This window comes from Trichosurus vulpecula, chromosome 4 (assembly GCF_011100635.1).
Source record: "Trichosurus vulpecula isolate mTriVul1 chromosome 4, mTriVul1.pri, whole genome shotgun sequence".
Classification (NCBI taxonomy): Eukaryota; Metazoa; Chordata; class Mammalia; order Diprotodontia; family Phalangeridae; genus Trichosurus; species Trichosurus vulpecula.
In genome coordinates this window covers 170,979,230-171,002,805 of record NC_050576.1, presented here as the reverse complement: position 1 = coordinate 171,002,805, position 23,576 = coordinate 170,979,230, and the positions used below count along the sequence as shown (strand labels likewise).

General features: G+C 39.4%; 1 protein-coding gene across 1 annotated transcript; it reads left to right on the top strand.

The window, feature by feature from the left end:
• Window positions 1-7,119: 7,119 nt before the first annotated feature.
• Window positions 7,120-8,055, top strand: LOC118848358 (olfactory receptor 4D1-like). Its single transcript, XM_036757219.1, has one exon. It carries the CDS (start codon window positions 7,120-7,122, stop codon window positions 8,053-8,055), a length of 936 nt encoding a protein of 311 aa, XP_036613114.1.
• The last annotated feature ends 15,521 nt before the right edge of the window (window positions 8,056-23,576 follow it).

Here is a 23,576-nt window from a genome sequence, read left to right as displayed (position 1 = left end):
TTGGAAGTGTTTTCCAGTGTTCTACATCTCATTGTATCTCTCTGCTGCCTCATGGGTTTGGGGTGGTAGATAAAAGAATATCACACTTGAAGTCAGCAGAACTTTGTTCTAGTCTCAGTTCTGCTACCACCTTGTGCGGCCCTGGGTGAGTCACTACACCTTTGGGGACCTTCAAAGGGGTTGAACCAGACAGTCTTTCAATTTCCTTCTAGTTCTAACATTCTATTGTCCCTTTCTTCCTCCCTCCCTCTCTCCCTCTCTCCCTTTCTTTTTCTTCTTTTTCTTTCTTTCTTTCTTTCTTTCTTTCTTTCTTTCTTTCTTTCTTTCTTTCTTTCTTTCTTCTTTTCTTCCTTCCTTTCTTTCTTTCCTCATCTTTCTTTCTTTCCTTCCTTCCTTCCTCTTCCTCCTTTCTTTCCTCCTTTCTTTCCTTTCCTTTTCTTCTTTTCTCTGTTTTTCTATCTTTCTCTCTCCTTTCCTCCCTCCCTTCCTCTATCCTTCTCTTCTTCCTTCCTTCCTTCCTTTCTTTTCTTCCTTTCTTCCTTCCATCCTTTTTCTTTTATTCTTTCTTTTTTCCCTTCCTTCTTTCCTTCCTTCCTTCCTTCTTTCTTTCCTTCCTTCCTTACTTCCTTCTTACCTTCCCTTCTTCCTTCCTTTGTACCTTCCCTTCCTTCCTTCCTTCCTTCCTTCCTTCCTTCCTTCCTTCTTTCCTTCCTTCCTCTTGATTTCTCTGTGTGTCTCTAACCTATGTCTATCTCTCCCTTCCTCTTCTCCCCTTCCCCATTTTTTTCTATGATTGGAGTCCAGCTCTTTTGATTTGTCTCCATGTTTCATCCCATTCAGCCTTTCCTTTTAGGAACGCTATTTTTAGGAGAAAGGGGTTTCCCATAACCCAGTTTAAATTTTTTTTGGCCTTTAATCCTTAAAATTGTGTCTTTAGCTTATTACTGATTCAGAGCTCTCCTCCACTATATTTTATTTGAAATACAAAGTTTTTGTAGAAGGCCACTCTGTGCCAGTATGCCTGGGGAGAAACACCATTCGTGATCCCTAAAGCCTCTAGCAAAACTAGAAAGACTCTGAAAAATATGAGTCTAGATTTGAATTTTGGTTGTTGGTGGAAACTTAACGTCTCCTAGGTTTGTTTTTTGATGTAGTGGATAGAGGGCTGCACTTGGAGTCAGGGAGATCTGACTTTGAAACCTGCCTGAAACACTTACTAGCTGTTACTTTGTGACTTCTGAGTCTCAATTTATTTATCTGTAGCATTGGGATAATAATAGCAATCATCTCATTGGGTGGTTTTAAAAGTCAAATGAGCTTCTATATATAAAATGCTTTGCAAACCTTAGAACACTATACAAATGTCATATATTATTATTCCTAGAGTAAGCACTGAGTAGTGGGGAGGGGAGAAGAGGGAAGCTGATAAGACATGACTTCCAGATTATGGAGAAAATCCAGGGAAGGTTCTATCTAGGGATAGAAGCTCTGAGCTAGACTTGAGAAAAGGATAGGGCAGAATAGTCAGGAAATCATGAGAAAAGGGGCAAGAACTGGCTGATTTGGACTAAAGGGTAGAGACACTGATCTCATCTAACCTTCAGAGTGTGTCATGGGCAAACAGGATGGGGAGAGGATAAGTATTGATAACAGCACTCTGGGAACCCTGTAGTGTCAAAGAACCACAACTATTCAAGCTGGAAAGAAATAAAGAGATCTTCTAGTCCAATCTCATTATTTAGTGGATGAAGAAGCTATCCCAGAGAAGTCATATGACTTGTATAATTAGTGGCAGAGTTGGGACTAGGACCCAGGTCTGACTTCCAGTCCAGTGAGTAGTCCAGTGAGGGACCTGAGAGGTCAACTTATGTAGCCCTCTTATTTTACAGATGAGGAACCAGAGACCCAGTGAATTTTGGTGACTTGCCCAAGGTCACACAGAATTAAGTACAGAGCCACAATTTGAACCCAGATCCTTAGACTCACAATTCAGTGCTCTTTCCAACGTATAAATGTGGCTTAAGTGATTTGCTAAGGGACACGTAGCTAGTCCAGGCAACTAGGTAGCGGAATGGGTAGAGCACCTGACCTGGAGTCAGAAGACTCACTTTCCTGAGTTCAAATCTGGCCTCACATACTTACTAGCTGGAAGTGATGGCATCCTGAAGAATCAGACATGACTGAACAACAGCACAGGTAATCCGAGTGAAAGGAAGAATTGGAATCCAGACCGCCATAATTCCCTCTACCCACCGTACTTGCTGTCTTTCAATCTTGTTTCACTGTACAAGCTTTTGTTAGATTATCTTTCCTCCTTTCAACTTTTCTCCATTCTCATTGCTTTCTTCCCACTCAATTTCTTCTCTTGTATTCTCTTCCCTGACTCTGACTTCTGTTGTTCAGTCATTTTTTTCAGTCATGTCCAACTCCTTCTGGATCCATTTGGAATTTTCTTGGCAAAGATACCACCATTTCCTTCTCCAGTCCATTTCATAGGCGAGGAAACTGAGGCAAACAGGGTTAAGTGACTTGCCCAGGGTCACAAAGTTAGTAAGTGTCTGAGGCCAGATTTGAACTCAGGAAGAGGAGTAATCCTGATTACAGCACCAGCACTCTATCCACTGCACAACCTAGCTGCTATGATATTTATTTTCTTCATATCCATTGTGTTTCCTAAGATTTTTTGATGTCTCTGAAAGTGCAAAGAATTGGAGTTCCTAAGTCTTCTCTAGCATTCTGGTGAGAATGGTTTATGTACAGCCCTACCCATAGGCAGAGACACGGATGAGAAGATTCTCTAATACTCCCGAAGTACTAAATGCTTCTGTGAGCTGTGTAACATTGGGTCATAAATCCTTTGTTTTAGTGCAGCTAACAGTGATGCCTTCTTATCTATGAGCCCTTACCCTTCTAATTCATTATTCTTTAACTCATCAAGCTCTTATGGATTGTCTATGTTTTTATGAATTGTGGCACAGACAAAAGAAGAAAACATACTTTCTAACCTAGAAGAATTTAAGGTCTAGTTTTGAAGACAAGAGCTATGTACTTGTGAAAAATTACTCTTCAAGAGTCAGTTTCTTTATCTGTCAAATAAGGATAGGAGATTGGTTTAGATAATTTCTAAAGTCCCTTCCATTTCTGACATTCAGTGGTTTTCAGTTTAACCTAGAACCAGTTGAATGCCCTGTACTGGGGAAACACACAGAGAGGGAGTAATTGGAGTGGACTGGAGCTAATAAGGAGTACTCTTTGGAGGAGGCAAAGGAAATCCTAGATAAAGAATGGTGAAGAGAAGGGGGGTGGCCCATTCTATGAAGGAGAACACTGAGAGCCAGAGGAAAAAAGGCTAAGAATCTTCTCTTTCTTCTTCTTCTTCTTCTTCTTCTTCTTCTTCTTCTTCTTCTTCTTCTTCTTCTCCTCCTCCTCCTCCTCCTCCTCCTCCTCCTCCTCCTCTCCTCCTCCTCTTCTTCTTCTTCTTCTTCTTCTTCTTCTTCTTCTTCTTCTTCTTCTTCTTCTTCTTCTTCTTCTTCTTCTTCTTCTTCTTCTTCTCCTTCTTCCTCTTCTTCTTCTCCTTCTTTTTCCCCTTCTTCTTCCTCTTCTTCTTCCTCTTCTTTTCCTTCTCCTCTTCCTTCTCTTCTTCCTGCTTATTCTTCTTAGAAAATCAATAGCCATAGGCAGGAAAGAGACTGGGCCTTGAAGCCAGACCCCAAACCCAATCCTACTAGAAGATTTTTGTTCCTCAATTTCTAATGGGTCTATACCACAAGCTTTTCTAGAAGACCCACTCATTATGTCCTTCCCTAAGATTGGATCTTTAAACCCTTTTCTTTTTCTCCTTCTCTTTATTTTTCTCCTCCCTCATATTTTCTTCTTATTATGAGGAAAATGATCCTAGTAAAAGCCAACTACCGGGCTTAAGGAGGAGGGCCATGCAAGCATCTTGATTATTCTTTTTTTAACCAGTAGCAAACTGTTTGATGATTGCTTATTGCTTTGTAGTACATACAGTTTGAGATCTGGTACTGCCCCATATCAACTTACTTCTGATCTTCTGCTTCTATCTTTTTTTCTTTCTCAAGGCCCTCATATTGGTCACTTATTAAAAGCAACATTACAGTTACTTTGTTATTCCCTTATAGCAATTTCATTTAGAGAATAGCTAGTTAATCACAGTTGTAAAGTGTCTGTTGATTTTACATCCTTATTTCTTTTTTTCCCTGTCTTTTGAGGGGAGAAGGCAGGGCAATTGGGATTAAGTGACTTGCCCAAGGTCACACAGCTAGTGTGTCAAGTGTCTGAGGCCAGATTTGAACTTAGGTTCTCCTGTCTCCAGGGCTGGTGCTCTACTCACTGTACCACCTAGCTGCCCCTACTTTCTTATTTCAAGGAAATACACCTAGATTCTTATACATTTTGCAAATCAAGAGTCACCTCAAGTTTGTTTCTGTTCTCTATAGATTCTTAAAATTCATATGGAATCTTACATGATCATTTTTTTTCTCTTCAAAAAGAATTCTTTGTTTTGCAAGGAAGATGATTTTGTGCTGGAATCCTACACTTCTTAATTTTGGTATATAATATTCTAGTTTCTGCCATTTTTATTTTTGTGGTAAAATCTTGTGCAATTTGAATAGTTATCTCTTCCACATCACAGGGGGTGAGTAGGGTGCAGTGCCCCTGTGATCTGGAAAATTAGTGTGAAATTTTTTGGCCCTCTCTTTGTACAAGAGAAGAAGTCTGAATGTTTTCTTTTTCTTTCATGGGGCATTTATGTTACTTTATTGTGAAATTTGGATTAAGTATATGGTCATGGGCTCTGTGTCATCTGCTGGCCTTCATGTGTTGTTTGTAGCTTTCACAAAACTCCCCCAAAATTCTCATTTAATTTCTTATGCTGACCCATGATATATCAAAACCTTCATGGATGACCTCAGACACTTGACACACTTATTAGCTATGTGACCTTGGGCAAGTCACTTAACCCTGCCTTTCTCCTTGCAAAAATAAAAATAAAAAAACCTTCATGGGGAAAGTCACAATGTGGAAGGGATAACTATATGTTCTTTTAATCTGTGATTTTCTTCTTTCCTTCTTTGAAAAGCATCTTTTCATCATTGTAATCTTGAAGTTTTACAATGATTTGCCTGAGTGAGTTTAAATCAAGCCTCATCCCTTTTGGTGTCTTGTGATCCTGTAAACTCTACTGTTTGCCAGTCCACACACAAATTTTGGGAGATATTTCTGGGACGTTTTCTTTACCAATTTCTTGATATATAATGCTCAGCCTAATTTCTTATTCACAGCCTAGTAATTCTCATATTTTCTCATTAAGTCGTCTTCCAGATTGAACACTTTTATGTAAGTAGATTCAAAAAAGTTTACAGTTGAGTAATTTTATAGACTCAGTCCTTTGCTTTTTGTATTGTTGCCAGTAATCTTTTCTCTAATGAAGTGATTGCTTTTTTGATTCTGTTATTATTTCCATATCTGATTCTAAATTCTTGAGTTCCCTCATCTTTTCCTGACTCATCTTAGTGGTACTTTATTTTGTCTCATGCTAGTTTCATTTCTTCCTTTAATTCGTTCACTGTATTTATCATACCAGTTTATTTTGTCTTGAGAAAAATCTAGTTTCATTTCTGGTGCTTCTATTTGTCATATTTTTCTTCTAGCATTTTTACCCCCTTTCCTCTAAATCCACATTTCCCCTATTATTTTGGGAATGTTGTGCTGGGGTCATTTCTTTGAGTGTTTCCCACTTTGGTACATTTTTCTCTTGAGGGTTGCTGATAATTTTGCTTATTTTAACATTTAACACGTTTATTTATGTTTTTGAAGAAGCAGATTTTCTCGTGACCTCTTACAATGTAAGGAAATGTGACACAGAACATAGTTCTTTTTCACTGTGAGCTTGGATTTTAAATATGATCCTGACCTTTATCAGGAACATGTCCTGTTCTTCTTTGTATTTCTAGTACTTAACACATGTGATGGATGAAATCTGAAATAATTGAGGAAAGCAAAGGTCTAAGTATATTTATTTATTAAGTAATGCACACTGATTGCAAAACAAGTTGGGACCTGGCCTCCTCAGCTTGGCAGTGAAACCTGAATGCAGGGGGAGAGAGATTTTTATGTGTTAAAAGAAAACAAGTAACAAGATATAAACCAGAATGCAAGATTAAGTGATTTGATTTCTAATTGGGAGAGGGAGAGCACACAGGTGCAATTTCCTGAAATCAGAAAAAGTGTCTCACTTACTCCCAAGGGTCTGTATTCAATCAAAGAAACAAGGAAACAGTAACTGGTCAGTATGAGGACAGTTTTCAGACAAGGCATGTGGGTTTCTTGAGATATATTTTTATGAGAAAACTTCTTGCATTAATCTTTGGATCTGAGTATGTTTCTGGTCAGCATAACCTAGGCAGAGGTGGTCCAGCTTCCTAGCCACACAAAGCTAGGTTGAAACTATACAACAAAATTTTAGACAATTCCCATAATTGAATAAAGTTTTCTCACAAGACAGAAATTGGACTAGACCCATAATTGGATAGAAAGGGGACTGAGCTAGATCCAGAATTGAGTCAGTGTGGTTTATTAAATTCCCCCAATTCTCTCACACAGTACCTAGTATATACAGATTTGTTAAATGAAAGATTTCAATGATAAAAGCTCATTAATTTAGGATGGGTTATAGTTTGTGTTGTGAAAGTCTAAGATGTGGCATTGTTATAAGGAAGTGGAATGTAACACGCCAGGAAGATGTTAACAAGTAGAGTTCCTGTTAACCTTGTTTCAACCTCTCATCTCTTTTCAACTCTAACATTCTATGAAGATATAAACTCATTTGCAAATGGTACATTGTATATAAATAGAATGGTATTAAATTAGACTGAAAACATTTGTCTCCTAGATAGAGTGAATATCTATACTACACTCATATTCACACTGTTTAGTGACCCATCAAATGTTTTGTCATAGAGATAGTGCAAAGAGAGCCTTTAATCTTCTCATTTCCCCATTATTATAAATTCTACAAGAAAATGAACCTGAATTAATGAGTTTGTCTTGGATCATTTCTCTTCTAGGTATTTTTGAGGGTGGAATTTCAAGTTGATGGATCTTGGGAACCTCACTATGGTATCTGAGTTTGTCTTCTTGGGTCTCTCACAAATTTGGGAGTTGCAGAGTTTCCTATTCCTGGTGATCCTGTTTGTCTACACCACTACCATACTAGGCAACATCCTCATCATGGTCACAGTGACCTTTGATTCCCGGCTTCACTCTCCTATGTTTATCCTACTTCGAAACCTGGCCTTCCTGGACCTGAGTACTTCCTCAGTTACTGTCCCTAAGTTGTTGGTTGACTTCCTCTCAGAGACCAAGACCATTTCATACAATGGCTGCATGGCCCAGATCTTCTTCTTCCACTGCATTGGAGGGGCTAACCTGTTTTTCCTCTCAGTGATGGCATATGACCGCTATGTTGCTATCTCCCGCCCCCTCCATTATGTCTCTATAATGAATACACAATTATGTGTGGGACTGATGGTAGCTGCTTGGGTAGCAGGCTTTTTACATTCATCTGTTCAGTTGATTCTTCTGCTCCCACTGCCATTCTGTGGCCCCAACATCATAGATCACTTCTATTGTGACATCCCCCAGGTTCTAAGACTGGCCTGTACCGATACCTCCCTTCTGGAGCTCCTAATTATCACCAACAGTGGGTTGCTGGTCATCATCTGGTTCATCATCTTGATGGTCTCCTATGCAGTCATCCTAGCGATGCTGAGATCCCACTCAGGGGAGGGGAGGAGAAAGGCTGCCTCCACTTGTACCACCCACATCATTGTGGTGGCACTGCATTTTGTGCCTTGTATCTACACATATGCCCGGCCCTTCACCACCTTCCCCACAGACAAAGTCATTTCCATCAGCTACACAGTCATGCCCCACATGTTGAACCCCATGATTTATACCCTACGGAACCAAGAGATGAAGTCAGCTGTGAGACGGTTGTGGACACGACACTCATTGCCTGGAAGAGATTGACCATAGTGGTTCATGGGGAATATTTTTGAGACAACCCATTGGACTCAGTCTCCTTCTCTTCAACCTTTAGTCGTTAAGGAGTTGAGTTGCCCATGAATTAGAGAACTAGGGGACATTAGTTTTCAGTTCCATGAACACTTAATAAAATACTTTCAATGGGCAAAGCACTGTGTTAAGTGCAAAGGATCATAAAATAGTTCCTGTCCCCCAGAAATTTGCCGTCTTCTGGGAGTTGAGGTAATACACACACACACACACACACACGCACACACACAAGTATATATATAACATAATATAATATATGATATTATATGATATAATATAATATAATGGTGTATAATATAATAAAATACACAATATATAATACAATTAATAATATAATATTATAGATATACATAGATTAGTATGATGGGACAAAGTGTTAATCCAGGCAAAAGGTTCTAGGAAAATTTGGATAGGGAGAGAAAATTCAAGCCGGAAAAGTTTCATAGAGAATACAATACTTGATTTGATCCTTAAAAGAAGAGAAGGGTGATGATAGGTGATGAGGAGGTGAATTTCTGGCATCAGGGGTAATCCACAGAAGGCTTTTCAGCAAGAAATAGCCAGTTGAGTTGAAGGTGAAGTAAAGGGCTAATCATGAAGTCTGTATGGAATTTGGAGAGTATAATGGTGAACAATGTGAAATAAGGCTGGAAAGACATGTTGGAGTCAGAGTGGAAGTTCTTAAATGTCAGGCTAAGGCGTTTGTAGTTAATCTTATAGGTAATAAAGAGTCATGGATGCTTTTTGATCAGTGGAGTCAACTAGAAAGATTATTTTGGCAACCGTGCCAATCTGGTCACAGAATGGCAGTAGGAGCAGAAGAATCACCTGGAGGGATGAATGGAAAATGATGAATTTTAGAGGAGTGAGACCAGAGACTGGGAAAACCAATTAGAAGCCTCCTTTATTAGTCAAGGCAAGAGGTGATAAGGACATGAACTAGGAGAGTAAAAGCATGAGTACAGGGAGAAGGACAAATATAAGAGATGTTGCAGATAGGACTTAGCAACTGGATAGATTTGGAGGTTGTGGAAGAAAGAATAATTAATGACTGACTTTTAGTGTCTGGGTGCCCGGGAGGATGCTAGGATGATCAAGGAACTGGGAAAAGGAGCAATCGAAGGAGGGAGATGATAAGTTAAGTCTTGAATATGTTGAGTTTGAGAGGCCAACAAGATAGGCAGGAGGAAATATTAAATTGAGAGGATCAGGGAGTTATTGGGTTGGGGGTTTTGTTTTTTGTTTTTGCACCATTTAGCAGTAAATGCTTTAAAAATGTGGGATTTTTAAAGTGGCTGCAACAGAAAAACAAAAAATTCCACTCATAGAACTTCCATATCTGAGGCCAAATTTATAAGATAAAATTTTGGTATTCAGTAATCTGATTCTTAGCCTCAAGGCAGAATGCAGATGCATAGTTATGCTTCCAGTATGAGCTTCTAATTGGTAATGTGTTTCACTAAGCATGTTGGGTCTCTGGCGTTGGGTCTGCTACTGATCATAACATGTTCAGTGACAAAAACTTAGAGGCAGGTTCTTCAAGAAATCAATAACTTAAAGGTGAAAGCTCCTGGCACTCATCTCCCCCTATGAGTTGATTTTATTTTTTTTTCTCTTCAGAGTATGTAGCTCATGAGTCCAGAGGCAGTGAGTAGCTAAGAGACAATCAGATGAACTCAAGGTTGAAATTCTTGTATCTTGTCATACTTAAGGCCTTGGGCTAGAGGCTGAAATATCGCACTTACTTTGCACCATGCTCAATCTATATATACATCACCAGAACTACGGAACCCACCTCTCTGCACAGACAGCTATTATCTATATAACTATTGGAGTCCCTAGTGAATTTGGACAAGGGGACTTGTGGCTCAGGTATGTAAAGTTAACAAACACCAAACAGGCAAAACCAAACCAAACAAAGGTGCTATTAAATAAATCATCTAATTACACAACTCAGCTATTAATTATCTCAATCTAGTCTTCAAACATTCAAGTGTATGTATATGTGTATTAAATAGGTAAAGCTTCTCTCACGGCTTTTGTTCAGTACTTTATATACTAGGGCAGCCAAGTGAGACAGAGAGCTGGGCCTTAAGTCAGGAACACTTATCTTCCTGAGTTCCAGTCTGGCCTCAGACACTTGCTAGTTGTGTGGCCCTGGGCTAGTCACTTAACCTTGTTTGCCTCAGTTTCCTCATCTGTAAGATGAGCTGGAGAATGAAATGGCAAACCACTCCAATTTGCCAAGAAAACCCCAAATGGCATCATGAGGAGTCAGACATGATTGAAAAATGACTGAACAACAACGCATACTGGGATTTGTTGCTTTTATGAGATGGAAGAGTGGGCAGATACAAGGGGATAAAAACAGGACCATTGCAGATTCCCAGGAGGCAGCAAGTGATGACAAACTGGGGCTCAGAGGAAAGATTAGTGTTGAACATGTACATCTCTGAGTCTTCAGAATAGAGATAACAATTTATACCATGGCATTCAATTGGAACCTCTTATAAGGCTAGTCAGGCTGAGGATGGAGATGATGGAAGGAAATGAAAGATTGTCTGGGTTGCCTGAGCAATAATTGGGAGTCTATTTTAATAGTATCTCTCTCAAAAAGGAGAATTCAAACATTTATTAAGGACCTATGAAAATGACCTAGGGAAGTGGGTGAATAATCAGACATAGCTCTAGTAAGTACAGACCTTGAAATGAATTTGAAGCAAATTTCCAACATGCACCCTAAAATCCTGGAATCTCCAAACAGAGATTCCTCTGCTTTGAGGAGAATTCTCTTGGGGTTTGACAGCCCTTCCAGTTATGGAATCCTGGAATGAGAACAAACCTGAGGTTGTTTCGTCCAATCTCCTGACTTCAGTCAAAGAATATCTGCATGGAATACAGATGAATATCTATTTTCTTCTTAAAGAAGCCATGGAAGAGAGATGCATAATCTCATTTACACCTCTATTCCATTGTTTTAAACCTCTGGAAGTCAAGACATTCTTCCTAATCACTAATGCAAACCCTTCCTGCTCTAATACTGATTAATTTTCTCTTGTCTAGTCCTACAAAGTTGTGGAGAATTGGTTAGCATTCTTTTATATCCTAGATAATGTAACCCGTTTCCTCAGGATCTCTATTTGAATAAATAAACATGCCCATTTGTAAAGTGACCACATTTATGAACATTCCACATCTGGATCCCTTGGTTCTTGCTAATGGACCCTCTGTGCATTGCAGATGAGTTAACTTGAATTCTATATAGTCCCTTGAATTTCTTTCTAAAATCACTTCCTATGTGGACTCAAGTCTAGTACCAGGAGTGTGACAAGTCAAACTGGGAACTTAAATGTCTCTAGAGTAACTTTGGTTAATTTTCTCAATATATGAAATAATAGCTTGGCTCTGAGTATAGACATGAGAGACTTACTAATTTCAACCACCCTGGAGCCTTAATCATTTCATACGCCTCATCAGGGTCACATGGTTCCCTTCTATTCAATTCAATTCAAAACATTTATTGATTACCTACTGTGTTCAAGTCACTGTGGCAGGAGCAGGGGATTCAGGGCATAAATTAAAGTCCTTGCTTTCAAGAAGTGCCCATTTCATGATACTTAGTTGAACTTAATTGTAAATTACTTGCCTCTGTCTGCTATACTCTTGACCTTTCTCTTTCTTCCCCTACCAATCCTTACTATATCCCTTTCACTCTGGATTCTGATTTCTGCTAAAGAACCATAATTTAATGGGTGATATTTATATGGAACTTTATGGAATTTATTTACAAGAAGATTTAATATGAAAGAGGTGGCACAGTGTTGGGGATAGAAAGTTGGCCTTGGAGCCTGGGAGACATGGGTTTGTGTTCTGCTTCTGACATATATTGGTTGTGTGATGCTGGTAAGTCATGTGACCTCTCAATATTCTAGGTATTTCTGTAAGTTGCAGAGAAGGTGCTAACCTACACTGGTAGGCATTTCCTCATCCTGAAGTTCCCTCTAGCTATGAAATTCAGGTTCTAGCCAGGTCCAGGCCCTATCCCTTTCATTATCACCATCTCATTTGTGCTTGGGTATTATTACCTCCATTTTACATATGAGGAAGCTAGGTTTCAAACAGATGAAGCTATTTGCCCCAAATCCCTCAACCTGAAAGTAAGTAGAAAAAGCCAAACTTGAACCCAGATAATCAAATTTCACATCCAACATGCTTTCTGCTTTACCATATTGCCTATCCTGTGCCAATGTGATAATGGAATATGAAAAATGTCCATATCCATCCAGGTACCACATGCATGTTAACAGAGCCTTCATAGTTTTAATGATGAAGAAAAGACCCCCCAATGTTGTGCATTTCAGGCACTGTGGCAGGATAGAGGACAAGATTTGGGAGACTGTGAACCTCTAAATCAAGTTTCCAGGTCAGGTTGGATCTACTTGTGAGTAAAAGTAGATGGAGGAGAAGTATTAATGATCACTCCTTGTTCTATTAATGATCACTCCTTGTTCCAGGATTTTGTGTCCTCTGCTTTTCTTTGTTCACTAATAAAAAAAAGTTGTCTCAATTGAATGATAAAACAGCAAAACAATCCAACAGTCACTTCAGTGTTAGAAAGGAGCCACCAATTATCTGGTTTTGTGTAGAGAAACATAAAAATCCTCTCCCCTACTCCCTGTCTCTAGTTATTTGACAGGAATTTTGACTTTTCACCTAGCTATCCAGTAGGCTTGGATCTGTCCATGGTGCTGACTCTCCACTTTATCCTTTTTTTTTTTTTTTTTAAAGCCTGGAGAGTGATTCTTCCGACTTCTGTGGAAGTTTGTCTCATTCTTAGAGACTATTGTCCTTTATGATGCTTCCAGGCCCCAAGCAGTCTTACATTTTTTCCTCTCTTTTCCTCTCTTAATGATTATTTTATTATTTAATATTTTAGTTTTCAACATTGATTTCCACAAGATTTTGAATTACAAATTTTCTCCCTTTTTCTACCCTCCCCTGACTCCAAGATGGCATATACTCTGATTGCCCTGTTCCCCAGTCAGCCCTTCCTTCTGTCACCCCACTCCCCCATCCCCTTCCCCCTTACTTTCCTGTAGGGCAGGATAGATTTCTATGCCCCATTCCCTATATATCTTATTTCTTAGTTGCATGCAAAAACAACTTTTTTTTTTTTTTTTACAGCATCTGCTTTTAAAACTTTGAGTTCCAAGTTCTCTCCCCTCTTCCCTTCCCACCCACCCTCCCTAAGAAGGCAAGCAATTCAGCATAGGCCACACATGTATCATTATGTAAAACACTTTCACAATACTCATGTTGTGAAAGACTAACTATATTTCCCTCCATCCTATCCTGTCTGCCTTTATTCAATTATCTCCCTTGATACTGTGCCTTTTCAAAAGTGTTTGCTTTTGATTACCTCCTCCCCGTATCTGTCCTCCCTTCTATCATTCCCCCCTTTTTATCCCCTTCCCCCTATTTTCCTGTGGAGTAAAGTACCCAATTGAGAGTGTATGTTATTCCCTCCTCAGGTCAAATCCAATGAGAGCAAGATTTACTCATTCCCCCTCACCTGCCCCCTCTTCCCTTCCAACAGAACTGCTTTTTCTTGCCACTTTTATATGAGTTAATTTACCCCATTCTATCTCTCCCTTTCTCCCTCTCTCAATATATTCCTCTCTCATCCCTTAATTTAATTTTTTAGATATCATTCCTTCATATTCAACTCACCCTGTGCCCTCTGTCTATATATATATATATATATATATATATATGTATATGTATATATATGTATATATATATATATACACACACACATATATATGTATGTATGTATGTATGTATATATTCCCTTCAACTACCCTAATACTGAGAAAGGTCTCATGAATTATACACATCATCTTTCCATATAGGAATGTAAACAAAACAGTTCAACTTTAGTAAGTCCCTTATGATTTCTCTTTCTTCTTTACATTTTCATGCTTCTCTTGATTCTTGTGTTTGAAAGTCAAGTTTTTTATACAGCTCTGTTCTTTTCACTGAGAAAACTTGAAAGTCTGCTGTTTTACTGAAAATCCATATTTTCCCTTGGAGCATTATGCTCAGTTTTGCTGGATAGGTGAAGAATATCATATTCCAAACCCTTTGATCCCTTAATATATAAGCTGCTAGATCTTGTATTATCCCGATTGTGTTTCCACAATACTCAAATTGTTTCTTTCTGGCTGCTTGCAGTATTTTCTCCTTGACCTGGGAACTCTGGAATTTGGTGACAATGTTCCTAGGAGTTTTCTTTTTGGGATCTTTTTCAAGAGGCAATCGGTGGATTCTTTCAATTTCTATTTTACCCACTGGCTCTAGAATATCAGGGTGGTTCTTCTTGATAATTTTGTGAAAGATGATGTCTAGGCTCTTTTTTTGATCATGGCTTTCAGGTAGTCCAATAATTTTTAAATTATCTTTCCCGGATCTATTCTCCAGGTCAGTGGTTTTTCCAATGAGATATTTCACATTGTCTTCCATTTTTTCATTCCTTTGGTTCTGTTTTATAATATCTTGATTTCTCATCAAGTCACTAGCTTCCACTTGTTCAAATTTAATTGTTAAGGTGGTATTTTCTTCAGTGGTCTTTTGTACCTCCTTTTCCATTTGGCTAATTCTGCCTTTTAAGGCATTCTTCTCCTCATTGGCTTTTGGAGCTCTTTTACCATTTAGGTTAGTCTATTTTTTTAAGGTGTTATTTTCTTCAGTATTTTCTGGGTCTCCTTTAGCAAGTTGTTGACTTGTTTTTCATGGTTTTCTTGCATCACTCTCATTTCTCTTCCCGTTGTTTCTTCTACTTCTCCAGCTTGCTTTTCCAAATCCTTTTTGAGCTCTTCCATGGCCTCAGACCAATTCATATTTTTCTTGGAGGCTTTTGATGTAGGCTCTTTAATTTTGTTGACTTCTGGCTGTATGTTTTGATCTTCTTTGTCACCAAAAAAAGATTTTAGAGTCTGAGTCTGAGTCTCAGTGCATCATTTTTCACTACCTGGCCATGTTGCTAGCCAACTACTTGACCTTTGAGCTTTTTGTCAGGGTATGACTACTTGTAGAGTAAAGAGTGCTTTGTCCCAAGCTTTAGGGGCTGCCCTGCTGTTTTCAGAGCTACTTCTACTCCACTGTCACCACAAGCTGTGCCACAGCAGCTCTCCTCCTTCCCCAAGAATTGCCAGCCAGGACTACAACCCAGATCCAAGCAGGGCAAAGCAATCCCTGCACTCCCGCTCTGGTCTGCTGCTTGATTCCTCCCACTGTGTGAGCCAGGGACTCTGGAAGTAGCTAATGCTGGAACTCTGGAAGCATCCCCAGGAGCTTGCTGCTGGTGCTGCCTCCACTGTGCACCACCTCTGCCACACCCAGGACTGGTGGCTGGACTGCTCTCTAACCCAATATAGCAGTTTACCCACTAACCTGCTCTGTGATCTTTGGTGTTTGTGGGTTGAGAAGTCTGGTAACTGCCACAGCTCAATGATTCATGGCCTGCTGTGGTCGACTCCCGTTCTGGTCTGTCCTAGCATGGCCCATGCTGGGCTGCACTCCGCTCCCAGCACCATGTGTTAGACCTTTCCCAGTAACCATCCAGGCCATTCTGGACTGGAGACCTGCTTCCCTCTGCTATTTCATGGGTTCTGCAGCTCTAGAATTTGTTCAGAGCCATTTTTATAGGTGTTTAGAGGGATTTGGGGGAGAGCTTAAGCAAGTCCCTGCTTTCCAGCCACCATCTTGGCTCTGCCCCCAGTCTTACAATTTTTAATGTCCCTGGTGGGTTTTGTTCTACAATAGGAATCTCAGAGACTGTATGCATGTCTGATGCAATAATTCAGACATGTTTCAATAATTCCAATTGTTCCTTGCCTCCAGTGAGAGAATCTACTTCCTTTATCTTGTGATCATCCTCTGAACCTTTGGGCCATACCTGTATATATGTGAGTTCTGGACAAAGATCAGGGAGATTTGTGAAACTATAATCTGCCCTGAAAAAAAATTGAGGCCATAAATCCCTTCTCTCATTTAAGGAAGGAAGTAAGTGGGGACCCCTGGGATTGTATCCATACCGTATGACAAATCTTCACTGGGAGGGTGACACCAGGTAGCACCTTCAGGAGGCATAGAGGGCTGATATGTGTACATGGAGGGATTTAGGGACTTTAATGGAAGTGAGAATGGAGGTTAGAGGAGATCACTGGTTGATATAGTTTTTTGTGAGCCGAGAAATCCTACTGAACATGGAATTTGAGCTTTTCAGCGGTCAGACACACAACCAGATTTATGAAATGAGAGGGGAGGGAAGATAGGGAGCAAAAAGACAGAAATACACACATACATACACAGAACATATTTCCTTTATTTTAAGAGATTATTGATAGACATATTCATATAGACATATAGGCATTATTCATAGACATATAATTCACATAATTCATGTCCCTCTCTGTTCTCCTCAATATTCTTCCTTCATTGTCTTCATTTTTTCTACTTTCTCTCCATATCTATTCATCTATATGGCCTCCTCTTCCTCTTTTTCTCTTCTCTTATTCCATCTTTTCCTTCCCCTCTCTCTGTCAATTTTTACACATTTTTCTCTACCCTTTCTCTTTCTCTTAACTCTGCTGCCTTGGATTTAGCATCACATTTTAATTCCTCTTCATGTCCATTCTAGGACCTCTTCAGTCCATGCATGTGACAATCAATGTGTCTGTAAGTCTGCATATTGAAGAATCTTCTTACTCTTTCCCACCTTTTTTCATTCATCCCAAGATCTTGGTGTGCACATAACAGTTGTTTCAATTACTCACTGAGTAATCTCCTTGTTAGGGGTTTCTTAAAGAGAGAAGATGAGAAAAGATTTTCAATTTTGTTAGCAGTTGAGGGACTTGTATGACTTTCACACTTCCCAAACCCATTTTAGACCCAGTGCCAACGTGTGTGTGTGTGTGTGTGTGTGTGTGTGTGTGTGTGTGTACATGTATACTTGTAGGTTAGAAGATAACCTTGAACAATAATACAGTGAAACTTCAGGCTCCTTGAAAAGAGTACAGACATATCTTATTTACATTTGCATCTTCCACAGCCCCTAGATCATATTAAGGACTCCAAAATGTTTACTCTATTGAATTATGGAATAATAGATGCAAAAAGAACATTGACAATAATCTAATCTCAATAGATGAAGAAATTGACACCTAGAGAGACTCTTTATTCAAGGATCTTTCCACTGCACATCTTTCCACTGGTTTTTATGGGAATATGTGGCTGTACTAATAAGAGAGGGCAGCTTTCAGAAGATTTTATGAGATTTTTGTTAAGAGTGAGTCCAAGTTCAGTTAAAAATGGCTCTCCCAGGGTAATAAACCTCATTATTTCAGTGCCTCCGTATTCTCATTGGTTCCAATGCTCCTTTCATCTGGGCAAATCATGATCCATCAATGACTGCTAATCAATGTCTACTTAAGCTGAAATATGGAAATAGATAGATCATATGCACACATGTATACATTTCCTTCAAATAAACAGGTATATAATTTACAGACATATAATTCATCCAAACCCATACTCCTCTCTCCTCTGTCTTCCATTCAGTCTTCTTCATTCTTTGTCTTCGTTTTCTTCCACTTCTTTCCATATCCATTTGCCGGTGTTGCTTCCTCTCCCTCTTTTGCTCTATTTCTCTCACTTTTGCATATGAAAATCAGGGACTAAACACAGAAACTAGAGATGAAAATGAAGGTCAGCAAGGTTGAGTGATTTTTCTAAGGTCATGTAGTTAGTAAGTGACAAAGCCTGGATTTGAATTTATATGCTCTGAACTCCAGTTACACTGTTCTTTTCCTGACACCAGAGTTTAACCCTTTCAATTTACAGATGAAGAAATTTAGACCCAGAGAAGGGGAGTAAGTTAACTAAGTTAATGCCAAAGCTAAGAAAATAGAACCACTACAAAGGTCTACTTGTTCTAATTTCAAAGATCCTTCTAATAGAGCTGCATGTGTGTGTGTGTGTGTGTGTGTTTGTGTGTGTGTGTGTGTGTGTGTGTGTGTGTGTGTGTGTCTGTACCAATTTTGGAGGGGAGCTTACAGAGGACATGTTGATATTGTGGAAAAAACTTCAGCTAATTGCCCTGCAGGGCAATTTAGAATTTAAAATTTACTTATGATATTTTCCCTAAAGAATTTAGGAGAAATTGTTCTTGGAAGTGGAATTCCTGATTGCTCTCCTAATTTTTGATGTGAAGGAAACAACAGTGTATTTGGAATCAGAAGTTTTGTTGTTGTTGTTCAGTTGGTTCAGTCACATCTTAGTTTTCGTGATCCCATATGGGGTTTTCTTGGCAAAGATACTAGAGTGTTTTGCTATTGCCTTCTTCAGCTCATTTTACAAGTGAGGAAACTGAGGACACCAAGGTTAAATGATTTGCCCAAGGTCACACAGCTCTAAGTGTCTGAGGCCAGATTGGAACTCAGGAAGATGAGTCTTGTTGACTACATGCCCAGCACTCCATCCATGGGATCAAATCTCAGCTTTTCCACATTTTACCTACATGTCACTGAGCAAGTCATTTAGCGTTTTTAAACTTCAGTTTTCTCATCTGTAAAATGAAGAAGTGTTAGATTATCTTGAAGGCCTCTTCCAACTCTGTCAATGATCACATGATTCTCTGTGATGCCACAAACCAGTGGCAATTTTCTCCTTCTGTTCCATCCTTTGACCTCAGTGACTATTGGGTTCAACAGCTTCTAGGTCCCTTGAAAACAACAAAATTAACAAGGAGTTGCTTCTAGCATTGGAGATTTTGGTTTAAGTAATGACAGGTCAATGCATCTTATTGATTTACTAATTCTAACCCCAAAACACAAAAGGAGAAACTTGTGATTTCTCATTAAAATGTTTCTGGTGTTTCCTTTCTAAATGTTTGCTAGAGTCATTTGGTCAGTCAATAAACACCTATTGGAGCCTACTATGTGTCAGGCACTGTGCTAGTCACTAGGGATACAAAGAAAGTCAAAAGATAGACTTTGCCTTCAAGGAGAATGGCAGAACTTGACTTCTTAGGGTTCTAATAGACTCAGGATCTGCAGACTTGTCTGTTTTTGATGTTGTTGATTGTCTTCCTAACAATCATTTGAGGCAACCACCTCATTATAGTCATGGTGACCTCTGACTCCAGGCTCCACACACCCCTACATACACGCTGCTTCAGAACCTGGCTGTTTTAGACCTTGTTTTTAATCTGCCATGTCCCTAATGTGTTCATTGACCACATTTATGAGGCCAAAATCATCTCTTACCAGGGCATGACCCGGATTTTCTTCTGTCTCCTAGGTGGTAGTACAGTCTTCTCATTGATGGCACTTGGCTGTTATGTTGCCATTTTTCAGCCCCTTTATTGTATCACCATCACAAACTCTCAGGTGTATTTGGGGCTGGTGATTGTTATCTGGGCAGGAGATTTTGGCTACTTTATTATCCATGTTTGTCCTACTGCTCCCTTTGTCTTCCTGTGGCCCCCCAAATCCTAAACAACTTTTACTCTGATATCCCCCATGGTCTGAGACTCTTCTACCTAGACATCTCCTTCCTGGAGCTCCTCATGACCACTAATAATGGGAAACTGTTCCTCATATTTTTCCTCTTGAACTCCTTCACAATGATTCTGATGATGCTGAGATCTCAGTTACTAAAGGAGGGATACAAGGTCTCTTTTGTTTATATCACTCACATCATCATCATGGTATCTTGGATCTTTGTGCTCTGCATCTGACACCTATGCCCACCTCTTCTCCTCCTTCCCCATAGACAGAGTCGTCTCTATCAGCTATGCAATTGTCACTCTTGTGTTCAATCCCATGTTTTAGACATGACAGATCCAGGAGTGTGGTGTGCCTTAAAAATGCTGGGGATGTGCTTACTGGTTTGTAGAAGGGAGTGAACATCATGTGGTCTGACCTTGGCAAGTTCATTACATTGCTGTCAGCCTGAGTTCGCCCATCTGTACTTGCAGAGTCTGTTCTCCTTGCACCTTAAAGGACTGTTATGAGGATAGAGTGAGATGTGAATGAAATTTGAAACTAAGAAACCTATACCATTATAAGAGGAGAAATACAAGCATCTCTTTCAACAGGACAACTTAGATGAATGTGATGTGTCAAATTCACAGAACTCTTAAAGAGAGAAATGAATGGACAAGTCACATTTCCTTCCAGACTTTGTGGTCCCTTGCTTCAAAGTGTGACCTATTTTCAAAATAATAATATTATTATTAAATAATTAAATTAAAATTTATTTCTAATCATTTCTCATAGATTTATGGAGCAAATTATTCTTCCTTATATTAGTTCCTTTTGTCATTCAGATAGCTGTTGATTGTCTTCCTGACAATCATTTGAGGCAACCATTATAGTCATGGTGAACTCTGACTCCAGGCTCCACACACCCCTATGTACACTCTGCTTCAGAACCTGGCTGTTTTAGACCTTGTTTTTAATCTGCCATGCCCCTAATATGTTGATTGACCACATTTATGAGGCCAAAACCATCTCTTACCAGGACATGACCTGGATTTACTTCTGTCTCCTGGGTGGTAGTTCAGGAGACTTGTACAGTAAGAAGAAAGATTTGAAGGGAAATTGACCCCAGAAAGATCATGGCCTTCTTGGCAAGGTGTAGAGTTCTAAGATTTTTCTCCGCAAGTGTCTACCCATAATTTTTTTTGTTTTGGTATATATAGCATGCAAAATTTGGAAATTTCGCTTTCTATTCCTCACCTTCCTCCCAAGTATTTATGTCTTTACCACTTTATATTTCACACAAAACTTACTCTTTGTCCTTATCATGACTCCTAGTCCTCTGATTCATTCCTATTTTCCTGGACCACCTCTGTCAATCTGGCTTAATCCACTTTGAACATGCCAGTTTAACATCTCATCAGAGACCACCTTAGAATACCTCATTTTCCCCCTCCCCTGCTACCTTTACTGATGTGTGAATCCCTATCTCTGGGTAACCTCCACCAATCACTTTAGTGGATATTGTTCTAAGATGTCATTGGAACAACTCACAAAACCAAACTGATTTTACCCACTGTAACTTCATAGCATACAACCTCCACTGGGTTCTTGCCATTATTCAATAATCCTACTTTATTAATAAAAAAGAAAAGTTCCATATATATCCAAATACTTATACCAGTCCTTTTTGTAGTAGCAAAGAATTGGAAATGTAGTAGATAGTCATCAGTTGTTGTTATTCAGTCGTTTCAGTCATGTCTGACTCTTCATGACCCTGTATGGGGTCTTACTGGCAAAGATACTGCAGTGGTTTGCTATTTCCTTCTCCAATGGATTAAGGCAGACAGAAGTTAAGTGACTTACCCAGGGTCACACAGCTAGTGAGTATCTGAAGCCAGGTTTGAACCCAGGTCTTCCTGACTCCAGGCCAGTGCTCTGTCCACTGAGTCACCTAGTTGCTTCATCAGTTGGGGAATAGCTAAACAAATAATGGTACATGGATATAATGGAATATTGCTGTTCTGTAAGAAACTATGAATATGATAAACACAGAGAAGCATGAAAAGGAATGAATTGATGTAAAATGGAGCAAGCAAAACCAAAAACCCAATATACACATTGAGCATAACAATGTAAATAGAAAGAACAATAAAAAATTGAAAATGAGTTGCATAGAACAAGCTTATCCCTAATAGAACAAGCAAAGAACAAGCTTATCCCCAAAGGAGACATATGAGAAACATCTTCCCTTCCTTCTCTGCAGAGGTAGAAGATCCATAGGTATGGAACATGGCATATATTGTTAGTGGGATTTTGTGTGTGTGTGTGTGTGTGTGTGTGTGTGTGTGTGTGTGTTAATTGGTTTTTTCCCCTCCTCTTTTTCCATCTCTTTTTTCTTTCTTAAAAATAACCTTTGTGTTACAGCCTTTGGCAAGGGGTTGCCTGGTCACAAACACCCTGGAGTTTGTAGTTCTTCCTAGCTTGGGAGGAAACTAATGTCAAATTGTTATTTAGTCCTTTTTCAATTATGTCTGACTCTTTGTGACCCCATTTGGGGTTTTATTGGCAAAGATGCTGGAGTGGTTTACCATTTCCTTCTCCAGCTCAATTTACAGATGAGGAGACTGAGGCAGACTGGGTTAAGTGACTTGCCCAAGGTCAACTAGTATCTGAGGCCAGATTTGAACTCAGAAAGATGAGTCTTCTTGATTCCAAGCTCTGTGCTCTATCCACTGCACCACCTAGGTGCCCCAATGTCAGCTTAGTCCTCTCATAAGAGGGAGGAAACTTTCTATGTCCTAGGTATGGTGAAGGACTCTTTGAGTCCAGGAAAAGAAGTCAGAGAGGAGTCAGTCACTTCAAGGCATCAGAAGGACCATGGCTACAGTTGGTGTTGTACTGTATCTATGATTCCCTTCCTTAAATTCATGAGATATTACTTCTAAATGAACAAGGTGGGAGGTGTATGATTGTGTTTTAATGAAGCTTTGATCCTGTTGGTCACTCCTCTCTAACAGATGTTCTTTCCTTCCTTGGCTTCAGAACTACTACTCTCTTATTTCTTTTCCTATATCTTCAAATGCTCATTCTCTCTGCTTGATGTGTCAGAAATGATCTGTCCTGAGCCCCTTTTCTCCTCTCTTCATATTCTCTCCCTCAGCAAACTCAAGCATTCTCATGATTTTAGTCACCAACTCTCTAGATGATTTCCAAGTCTGTACTTTCTGCTCTGATCTCACTTCTGAACTTCCAACCACATTTCAAACGGCTTGTAAGGCAGTGTACTACAAGCATCTCATTTAATTTTCAATGAGTTCTCAAAATCCACTTCACTGTATTTCTCCCTTAATTCTCTTCCTTCTGATTTCACTCTATTTGAGGCATCACCATTAATGCTTCCTCTCATGTTTGAATTCTTGGAGTTACTTTCACATCTTTCCTCTCCTTCTCTCATGTTCTATTGGCTCACTAAAGACTATCTCAGAATCCCTTTGTCTCTCCCTGGTCCTGTCACTTTTACTGATCTATGAGTTCTCATCCTCTTCATTTCTGTCTCCAACATATCTCTTGCTTCCATTTACCTCCTCTGGATGCCCTCTGCATTTATCCTACCATAAGCACACATTATTTTCCACCTGGACCATTGCCCATTAGGGAATCTTCCCACCTCTACTCTCCTTTTTCTCTGATCTATCTTTCACGTTGCCACTACAACAGTTGTTTTTTTTGTGTGTGTGCATAGATCTGGTCATACCCTTCTTCTGCTCAAAAATAAAACTTCAATGGTTGCCTACTGCTTGCTGAACAAATCTCAGATTCCTTTGCCTTTCAGTCCCCAAGCTGACATCAATATACCTTTCCAACCTTATCTCATATTTTCTTCTTCTACAAACTTTATGTTTCAGTTGCATAGGGCTATTCTCTTCATAG